Below are 11,497 nucleotides of genomic sequence, written 5' to 3' on the forward strand. Positions count from 1 at the left end.
AACATATGTATCAAGCTCTTTTTGAGATATGCTAGGTTGTATCTTGCAGAATGCATTTTCAAAGTCTTGATATGTAACTGGCCTCAGCTGGCTGGGTATAATGGCTGAAAGGTCTGTGGCTGGCATGGCATGGAGTGGGCCTACCACTGCTTCCTGACACAAATGAGCCACGTCCAGTCCAGAAAAGCCTTCTGTGCGCTGGACAAGCAGTGCAACCTCCTTGTCATTGAGACAGTAATTGTGCTGTGAGAGCAGTTGTACTATTATCTGGTGCCGCGCTGTGCTGTCAGGAAGTGGGATTAAAAGTCGTTTCATGAAGTACCTTCGAAGAGATTCATCTATTTCTTCTGGTTTACTTGTGGAGCAAATTACTACTATTTGGTCCTCAGCAGAAGTTAGAACAGTGTCCAGCTGCATAAGGAACTCGGTTCTCATCCGACTTACTGGACTGTGTTCTTCACTCACTTGAGACGAAAGAAGCATATCAATGTCACTAACAAAAATCACTGAGGGCTGGCGACACCTTGCCACGAGGAAGGAAGCGTGAACAATTTTTTCTCCTTCCCCTAACCACTTTGTGACAAGCCCAGAGCCAGCGATTTTGAAAAACGTGGCCCCTAGCTGACTAGCTATACATCTACCCATTAATGTTTTGCCTGTTCCCCGAGGTCCAAATAAAAGGATGCTCCGAGGTAGAGCAGTCAGTCCATTGAATGCATCTGACCTCAACACCGGCCATAAAACCTCCTCTTTAATGACAGCCTTTACCAAATCTAGGCCAGCAATGTCATTCCAGTCCACAGGAGGTCCTTGGTTGATAATCTCATTGGTTACAAGGTCAATGAGGTGTGTGTCAGCATTCTTCAGTTGCTCGTCCACAGAGTGGTTGGATGAGGTAGCTGCACGAAGTCCCGGGCCTTGCATTGGGTGAGGGAGGAGCTGCCTGTGCTCATCCCCATGGTCGTTCATTACTGGGGAGGTATACTTCCCAAAAGATTCACTTGTTCTTGATCCCAATGAATTTTTAGCAGTACTATAGGAAGGGGGTGTCAGAGCCCTGCTGGACTGGCTACTGAATTTCCTTTGCTGCTCAGAGGACATTAGCTGCTTTGTTGGCTTAAATGCTAAGGATGATGTTTCAGCACTTCTGTCAAAGCCATTCCCCCTGTTTGCATTTGAAATGCTGTTGTCGGGCATTCTGTACATGGGACTCTGTGTAGATCTCTGTTGGCCATAGCTGTAATTTCCATAACTGGAGTCCATGTCTCCTTGCCCTGCCATATAGAAAGCTTTCCTTTTGAGAGAACTTGCGGAACTGTTTGTCAGAGCTGATGGTGCAATGGGCGTCAAACCGTGACTCTGGTAGGTGTAGCCAGGTACAGTGGTAGGGGGGAGAGGAGTAGGAGCAGGAATTCCTGAAGGCAGGTATGCTGAGGGAGGTGGGGCACCACCAGGGCTGTACCCAGGCCCAACAGCAGTTTGAGGAGGATAACTAGCAGATGGGTAGCTGTAACTGGAGAGGTTAGAAGTCCCATTGTACCCTGGGACTAGGGCTGGTGGTGGCGGTGGCGGTGGCTGTAAGAGGCCAGAGCTATGCAAAGGGGATGGATGAGGTGAGGGAAGTGCAGGTGTTGGCTGGCTACTGTAACTAGTATGTAAATAAGATCCATTGTATCCTGTGGCATATTCCTGAGATGGGAGCCCTGAATGAAGACTAGGTACTGTATGACTTCCGCAGGTACTACTAGAATAATTAGGTTCTGTCAGGTTACTGGCCACCCCAGGTGAGCTCCCTATACTGGCAGAGACATCTGCTGGAGGGAGGGCTGCACTTACTCCAGCTTTGCTGGCAGTAATAACGTCCGGGACACAGTTCATAGGATAAACACTCTCCGAGTTCAAAGAAGGCTGCCAGGGTTCATTTTCATTCTTCCGACCATTCACCAGTGCTGTCGGAGCTTCGGAATAGTTACTAAGGATGGGTCGGTCGGCTGGGCCTTCTAAAATACCAGAATACTTTTCTGCATATTTTTTCAATAGATTTGAGGCAGTCAAAGCAGAGATGTCATCATTGGCCCAGGCATATTGATAGGTGCGCTGCAGGTGTCCACGGTATGCTTCCACCTTGTGAGCAGGAGACCGAGTAGTCGAAGTGATATCAAAGTGCTGTTCTGGCCACTGTGCATGCTCCGGCGTCCACTGCATCTTCAAGCCTAGGGTTGGGGGGAAAACACAGTTAACAGTGGTCTGAGCCATTTTCAGATGCTCTGAAAATGAATTTTTAAAAGTGTTATCTGTTTATATTTCTTTAGTTACCTGCATAGTGACAACTGTATTTATACTATAGATTTTAAAAAAAAAAATCACACTACACATGCAATTGAATGTCTTTGTAAAACACTATCAATAGTCAGGTTTGTTTAATATAGACACACACACACAGCCGTACTTTTGCTAATTTAGATGTTGGGGGGGAGATTTGTTTTCTTAAAGCCAGATTACTTAAAGTAATTAAACAAGACCCAATATATTTTAAGTACCCAGAGTGTGGATTTTTGTTAACATACAAGATACCCAACTGTTCTGTCTTCTCTTATCACAGTTTCAGTTTTATATTTTAACCAATATAAAAATATGAGACACAGCTGACAGATCACATCTAGGATACCTCTCTTATTTGGTACTGAACACCTAGTTAGCACAGTATAATGCACCCTGCGCAGAACAATATGACACAGACATAGCAGGTCATTCCATAATCCAACTCTCATCTAAAGTGGTCCACGACAGTTTCAAATCTGCTTCGTGGAGTGCAGCAAAGCAATCTCCCAGGCAGCGCTCCGTCGCTTTCATCACACAAAGCCTACAACTCGGTATGAATTACAACTGGCTCCTTTCTGCCTCTCAGTTCTGTTGTTGAGGCTCTGGGAAAAAAAACAAGCATTACTTGTCTGTCGGTCTCCTTGCTTGTTTTTTCTTTTTTTCCCCCCCTCAGAGCCTCCAGGGTACCGAAAAAAGAAAAGAAATGCAGTCTAGCCCCTAAAAGTTCTGTGACACACACTGCTGGCTATCAGCCCTGTCAGTACAGTAAACTAAATAACAAAATGTGCTTGTGTGACTATCACTTTAGAGCAATTCATCTCGCAAATAATGGGATGATTTTTTAAATCCATCATACGCAGTAAGAGCAATTTACAAGTATTATAATAACCCCTCCAACTCTTACCTGTGTATGGTAGACAGTTCCTGATTTTTGTACAGCTGTATCAAATAGGCCACCTTAATCTCTCTCGTATTACCAAAAGTGATTTTTGCAAACAGTCTTGCGCCCTCTGGCACAGATTCCCTGATAAGGAGGAGGCCTAGTCTAAATGAAGCATCTGTGGCACTAGCTCCCTTCTGAATTACTGCAGTCTATTTTGACAGCTTCTACCCCCTCCCGTTTTTTCCCCCAACCCCTTTAGCTCTTCATTGCTTGACTCTGGCATCTGACATGGCCAGCTTAGCCTCACTGAGCTAAACCTAACACAGCACACAGTTTGGTAACAGAATGGCATGTTTATTCCCTTCTGACTCCCTCTCTTCCTTGTTTGCAAAACCGCTGCACCAGACACTGGAAGTTAATTAGCAGGATGATGCTGTGCTAATTGTGTTAATTTACAAGGTTTTAGTCAAAGAGAATCACGCCAGGGCTGGCACTGCTGTCATGCTTCCGACTTAATGATTAAGAAATACTGAAAACAAGGTGGGAAGGATTACAGTAATTACACAATAAATGAAGAAAGCAACAGGATTCATTTGAAAATATATTTTATTGCAGTTGCACTAATATGCATTTGGATTATTTATTTATTTTTAGGAGTCGTCTGCAAATCACTAAATCAGTTAAATTTAGCCTGAAAACTGCAAAGTAAAGCTTAATTGAGCCTTATATTTTATTAGTACAAATACTGCAGATCTCATTCCACACGAGCATGCCACTGATTAGGTCTGGTGGGATTTTTGTTTGTTTTTTCCCAGTTCTATCCGCCCCTAATCCCCCCTCCCCATTTTTCAAGCACTTATGACAACTTGAAGAAAAATGCCTGTTAACCATTATCCAGTTACCCTGTAGCCTATAGAAATTCTTTTGACAAATGTAGTTCTGAGGCTGAGTTATTGGCAGATGTATTACTTTCATTTGGAATTAATTTAATCTTTTTTTGCTAATTGTTTCTGATGTTTCAAACATTGCATTTTAAAAGGGGAAATGTATCATGTAATTGTGTGAAATCTCACTCAGTTATGAAATTTGTAGTTTTAATGAGGAACCAGCAGCAGTTTTTCAGAAACCATACTTTTGTTAAATTCAGCTAGAAATCTTAAGAGTAAATCGCCAAAAGCTAATCGCAAGTAGCCAGCATCCAAAATTCTCCTAGGATTGTGGGATTTACTTCCAACCTTTTAAAAAGGAAAAAATATTAACATTTCTGTAACACAAAACTGCCTAAAAGACATGCAAATTCATTCGCACTGTAAAATATTTAGATATATATGTGTGTTATCCATGTTCTGTGATGTTGGGCTTGAAAGGTTACCACAACACAGAAGGGTTCTGTTATATATAGATGCACAATAACGTGAGTAGATTGATGCTTCACTAGATACACATGAATGAGTGCCATGAGAAAGGGTCTTGGAAAAGAATTCAGCAGCTAGCTGCAGTGAAAGTTACGAGAAAGATAAAGTAAAATGGGCACGGACACAGCTTTTACTTTTGCAGACAGCTTGGGCAAAACTTGTGTATTAGTTAATGAATGTGCATTTTGTAATTTGGGCAAAATGCCTTTACTGCCAAGTGAAAGAATGTGAGGCCACTTTAGTAAAATAAAAGAAGCTATTCACTATGCCACAGTATAACAACATCTATTGTACGGTGTCCCATAAGCAAAAAGAAAAGGAGGACTTGTGGCACCTTAGAGACTAACCAATTTATTTGAGCATAAGCTTTCGTGAGCTACATGCATCCGATGAAGTGAGCTGTAGCTCACGAAAGCTTATGCTCAAATAAATTGGTTAGTCTCTAAGGTGCCACAAGTACTCCTTTTCTTTTTGCGAATACAGACTAACACGGCTGCTACTCTGAAACCTACTTTATATTAGTACACACTGAAGAAATATGTATTTATGTGAAGTCCACTAGGCTGTCTTGGACCTGGGGGCACAAAGAGCTTTTTCCTCAATTTGACATTAATTTGAATGAGCATAAAAAAAAACTTTGTTGCTTAACTCCTTTTGTAAATAGTGATCACAAGGGTCAAACTTATGAGTCAGAATAAAAAATGCAATTTGCACTTTTTCTGGTGAGCAAATGTGTTCTTTTTTTCCCCTCATAGCTCCTCGGTGTTTGTGGGAGCATTATTTTTGTTCTGTTCTCTTTTGTTTGACAGAGCTTTTTTGGTGTTTTCTTTTAGGCATGCTAAGGCTGATATCAAAGGGTAAAGTCAGCTAATAAGAATGTAGTTAGAAGTTGCATTCTTTTAACATACTCTGAATTCTGAAATAATAAGCAGTCATTCGTGGGGCATATTTGTAATTGCTTAAATGTTTAGTGAAAATAAAACCAAGCAAAGTAAGGCTATATGTTTTTAAACCCGTGCTAACTTAGGAATCAACTAATGTTATCTACATTTATGAAATAAGTGTGTAAACTGTATTAATCTGGACAGCAAAATGCATAAGGCAACAATTCAATTCTTTAAATACAGAATGCTATTTAACAGAAAATTGCTTTTAAGATAATTTAACATGTTATATATAAGCAGCAGGTACCGTGCTAAAAATCCTAAGCATTTTTTTTTCTTTTGACAGCATTATTTTACATTTCTCCTCCATAATTCTAAGCAGCTGGATCTGTTTGGACTACATTTAGAATAATTATCATTGCCAACAACTTTATTATACAATTCCGTTTTTACTCAATGTTTAATCACTCTTTTTTTCCTTCTGCTTTTATGTATTTAATCTGAAAATGCAAAACTTATTAAATAAGACTTTCAGAGTGTTATACACTTAATTCCATAAAGCAGAAGTATACTTGCAATTTCAGCTTTACAGATAAAAACTATATGCAAATAATACTAGCTTTGTGACAAAATTAACTGACAATAAGGAATAAGTATAAGGAAACTGCAATTTAAAGCCTGGCAGTGTTTTAACACGTCCAAGTTCTTCCTAGGCATCACAGATGCACGTATGGGGCCTAATCCTTCAAGATACTGAGTGTCTGCTGTAAGGTGCAGAGTGTTCTCAATCCACATTGACTTCAATGGGAGTTGAAAGAGCTCAGCATCTCACGGGGTTGGACCCACTAAGAGATAAATGCAAAGCAGCACCCCTCCTTTGAACTTTAAATTGACTAGTTTATGTTACAACCTTTCTCTTGATTCAATATGAGATTTGTATTAGAAACTTTAGCATGGCGTATCATTTCAGGGGAGGCAGGGAGAAGAAATAGTTTACGATTCAGCATATCCCAACAATTCTAATGAGTTACAACTCTTTCAAGAATGGCAGGGATTGAGGTGATGGCAGGGTGTGGGGTTGTCTTGAACCTTCAAAATAACATGAGACTAAAAACATATACTAACTAGTTATTTTAAACAGGAGGAAGGAGGAACCCCCTTCATTTCATGGGATGCTGCACAGACACAAGGCTCCACCCATGCCGATCAGAGGGCAAGGCCAGGGCCCACATGATGTAAACCTGGGGAAAACAAGATTTTAAAGTGTTGTCCGCATTTTCATGCTAAGGTCCAGCCTTGCTTCCATTTGAGTCAATAGAAGTTTTGCCATTGACTTCAATGGGAGCAAGATCAGGTTTTTAAACTTCAACTGTTAGCAGATGTCCTGAGAACAACTGTCACCTAATAGGTGCCATTCCAACCGCTCTTTAAACCATACTGTTTTTAGCTCTGTTATGTGTATATTCCCTAAAGTCACTAGCACGTTAAAACAACTACAAATACACAACACATTTGGGAGCTTGGAACTGGTTAAAGAATGATTCTTAGAACCTGTAGTTTCAAACTATTGTGTCCCAATTATCTAATTTAAATACTGTCAAATGATTATTCCTTTAAATCACACTTTCACACCTCACGACTGCAAATTACAATACATTTACAGCAAATTACTTTTTATTCTCCCCCCTCCCCCAATTCCTTCTCATTTACATAAAGCAGCGCTTTTAAAAAATCACAAAGGCGTTTCTGACTAAATGTTCTTTAGCAGGTATAGTTAAGATCCCATGACATCAAAAGCTCTATGAAATTAAAAAAGATAGACAGAGACCAATGGACAGAGAAATAACAGTCAATGTGGACAACACGTATTACTTATGCACTGAATTGACCTCTTTCTATGCAAATTCAGAAATATCAATTTATCTGTAATGGTGGTGATGTCCCTTAGGTGTAATGTATTTTGTTCTCAGCCAAATACTCCCTGCCTTATATTGTAACTGCATTGATTAGTTATTGTTACATACTGTAGGTGAATCCATTTATGCACATATCTGTCAGGTCCTTTTTTACACGCAAGATTGACACACACAAATATAAGATGCATTTCTTCAAATAATTCTACAAACCCAAGTGCTCCCTTAACGCTACTCCCACTACACATATAAAAGTGTTCATAGGCTCCTTTAAAACAACTGCATAATATGGAAGAAAAAAAATTGGTATTACAAGACATTTTGCCACACTACCATTCATACATGCGGCTTTTTTGTTGCTACCCATTCTGATTCTTTGCATCTGTACATTGTCTTCTTACATTGCAAGTTCCTCAGAGGAAAGGCCATAATTGTAAACAGTCTAGCAAGGTGTGGGTGCTGCACAAATAATAACTCACAATAATAATTTCTGAGTGGGTGCTAGGTGAAAGCACAAGTGCACAAAAAACGCCACTGTAATTGTAAGAAAAATATCCTTTTTTTGTCCACTGAATACATATGCATTGCCACAATCTACTTTAGATCATTTAACACACCACCTGACAACCCTTCTGCAAAATTCATGCCTCCATCAACATGAGAAGCAGTATAACTATTGCAGTGTAACTGCAGGGATTTTGATAACTATAATAGTCAATTTGGTAAGACTTGTTTTTACTGATTATAGCAGAATATACTATTGGGTACTATTTTTTGGTGTACTGAAAAGCAATATATATATACACACACATATGCAGACTTAGGGTCTGATCCTGCTCCCACTGAAGTAGGCACTTAAGCTATCATTGACTTAAATTGGAGCTTTAAACAAACACACACAACAATTTTAAACTGGATAGCTGAAAGTAATCTCCTGCTTTGTTTCCTTTCCAAGACTAGTGTTCAGGATCCAATATTTCCATTGCCAGTGTAGAAACAGCACCCCCTGAAACCAGACTAGAAGTAATACTTGTGCTGTTTATTTGTCTTTGTCATGCCATCAGTTGTTGCAGGGGAAACACGGAATCCTGAATTGGTGTTTTAGCAAGCAGGTGGAAGAAACATAGATTTTCAGTAATGATGGGCTAGATATGCAAAGCTCAGATCGAGAGCTAAATTTTCTCAGAGTTCCTAGAGGTTCATATCTAGGTTTTTCGGTCCATTTCTGATTTTCTAATTATGTTTTTATTTGTAATATTTTGCTCTGTATATACACTGCTATTGATCACAGATCACATGTATTTCTTCTGGTACAAGCTTCTAGTTTACTTTTAAAGTTACTGTTTGGTAGCCCATTTGTCATGGTGTGTCTTTTACCTTTTCTCGTGTTATCTTCAATCCATTGAGGCAATTCCCCTTTTACCCCCACTTCCTTTTGTCATACGAAGATCATCAGAACATACGACAAGTGCCCATAGGGACAGCAGAGTTAATGAATATGTATGTTCTATATCACAAAAGAGCACTCCCCTTGTTCTGCAGTCTCGACCTTCTCTTCCTTGTGTAAATAACAGGTGAGTACTAGTGCATGGGGATAAATGGGGTTAAACTGCAATAAAGGAACATGCTTTATTCAGACAAACTGTGTGCAGGATAAATAGAGCTTTAAGGGACGCTGAATCCTAACACTCATTTATATCATGTCCTTTTCAACATATTTGGAACCAATCTCTGTTTAAATATCAACAATCAGAAATGGGCATTGCATTCAGTGTCCAACTTTTAAGACCAAAATTCCAATAATGGTAAAGACTTTGTTTTTGTTATATTAGAAAAATTTGCATCCTTACTTCCAATTAACATCAGCAGCAAACTGTGCAAGCCTCAGTTTATGCCACTATGATATTTTTTTAAATCTCAGTCACTGTCCTGTATTAAACCCGAATAGCTTTGTGTATATTTAGAGAGGGTTAATTCCAGAGATTTGCCTACATGGACCTGGTCTCCCTAAGTTTGCAAAGGCAAAGATCAATTTCAGTAAGTTTGAAATAAACTGTAGTCAATTTTGATCCAATACACTAAACTAACATGGGTCAAAAAATCAAATGTATAGGGCCTCATAACCTCATGGCACTGCCTAGAATGAACAGTGCATTCATACCTTTTTAAAAATGCCAGTTCCAACACCTACTGCCACAGGAAGTTATATACAGTTGTTTTATTGAGATTAGCTAATTAGCAGAGAGGTACACTAAAGGAGAACAAATACCGATTAAATGTATATTTAGAAATATCTAATACTAGCCTTTAAAAAACTGCTGCTTAAGGTGACTCCAAACTGTACAAAGGCTTTGCAAAATTTGTTTTTGTTATTTATGCATTTTGCTCTTTTTGGCAATCTGTGCATTAATTTTTAATGCAATAGTAAAGAGATGTTGTGTCTCAGGCTTCGATAAAAATATTCTATAGCCAGTACTGGGTGACATAGTGCATTAATTCAGTGTCCTTCACTCCTGGGACCTGTGTATAATTTAGTCCAGCCCGAAGAAAATAACTTTGATCTGAAGGCTGTGGAAAAAGCTACATATGAAATGAGTTTTGCTGGGTTTAGCGTTGTTTCTTATATACAAGACGACATATGAAGATAAACTGCTTTAGAATGCTCCTGACATGGCCCAGGATTAAGAGCAGAGAGCTCTTAGCAGCAACAGCAGAGCCCCTCCACCCTCCTCCTTCCCATTACCACACACATACTGTACACATTTCTTAAGCCCAGGCAACGGCTACAACAGGTATACGGTGACTTTCTAAGAAACACAATGCCATTCAGCTATAAGTAGCATATTCTCATGCCCATTTATTGAGTTGGCCTTTCCATTCAAGAAAATAAATATAAACATGTTGCATAATGAGAGATTATGTCTTAATAAGGGATGATGTTAGCACAGGGAACCTGGCGTTTCCTTCCAAAGGAAGGCAGCAGAACTGCACTAACCTCACTCTAAAGGAAAGCAGAGGCCCGACACTGCTCACTCTCTAGGCTTGGCTATAAGTACAGATGACCCCTTCCTTTTCCTTCCTGCTACCCCCAAATATAGAGAAACAAGATTAAAAGCAAAAAGATAATGAAAGAAAATTGTTATGCTAGAAACACTAAGTTAAATCTTTCCCCCACTTAAAGCCTTTAGTTACTGGATTCCATAAATTCCAAAAATTCTTCTTTGCTCAGCCAATAAAAGATTTCTGAATTAAATATTAAAAAATGGGGAAAGAGCTCATTATTTGCACGCTTCCTGTTTAGGTGACTACTGCATTATTTCATGAACTAGACAATATTGTTAAGTAAGGTTGATAATTTTCACATATGTCTTTGAATGAAGAGGACATCTTAACTGAGGGATTCATCTCTAGATAAAGCAAACTCTTTTTTATCCTTCTGAAAGAAAGAAAGAAAGAAAGAAAGAAAGAAAGAAAGAAAGAAAGAAAGAAAGAAAGAAAGAAAGAAAGAAAAGCTTACACACTAACTCTTCATGTTTTGTGCTGTTTGTCCCTGCTGAAAGGAGCAAAGTTCAGTTGCAGAGGAAAAGTTGAGCCACGTCTTGAGGCACAGAGTGTGTAAAGGGATGGAGGAAAAGTAAGACACTTAAAAAAAAAAAGAAAGAAAGAAAGAAAGAAATCAGCTATACTTGATGATTAAGAAAAGTCATCCCCCTTTGTAACAAATGTACTAAGTCAACTTTTTCTGTAAACAGCCTCCAAGACACAAACCAAGAATCTAATCGAGAACTAGCTGCACACTAACAACAGTTTAAACCACCATAAGCAATGTTATTTCTGCTATAATTTTGGCCACTCTTTTATTGTGCAAGGAGTCAACTAATGATGAAATAGTTTTAAAATGTGCTGCAGGAAACAAAAGTCAAGCTCCACTGATTAACATGTCAAAGCTCACTATGAGCACACATTTGTATAGCCGAATAATAGCACTTTGTGTGTGTGTGTGTGTGTGATGTTTTAAAAACAAAAATTGCAGTATTTTACTGGATGTTTGATCATGCACACTTATGAAAGTCCTTCTCC

General features: G+C 39.1%; 1 protein-coding gene across 1 annotated transcript in view; it reads right to left on the reverse strand.

The window, feature by feature from the left end:
- FIGN (fidgetin, microtubule severing factor) overlaps positions 1 to 2,771 on the reverse strand; it is a 2,804-nt gene extending 33 nt beyond the window's left edge. Inside the window, exons 1-2 of the mRNA XM_077830403.1 lie at positions 2,669 to 2,771; positions 1 to 2,213 (exon numbers count right to left, since the gene is read on the reverse strand). The exon at positions 1 to 2,213 is cut by the window's left edge and continues 33 nt beyond it. Coding sequence (XP_077686529.1) covers positions 1 to 2,213; positions 2,669 to 2,771 — 2,316 coding nt within the window. The remainder of the gene's footprint in view (positions 2,214 to 2,668) is intronic.
- Positions 2,772 to 11,497: the final 8,726 nt, after the last annotated feature.

The sequence above is a fragment of the Eretmochelys imbricata genome, chromosome 11 (assembly GCF_965152235.1).
Source record: "Eretmochelys imbricata isolate rEreImb1 chromosome 11, rEreImb1.hap1, whole genome shotgun sequence".
NCBI classification, from domain to species: domain Eukaryota; kingdom Metazoa; phylum Chordata; order Testudines; family Cheloniidae; genus Eretmochelys; species Eretmochelys imbricata.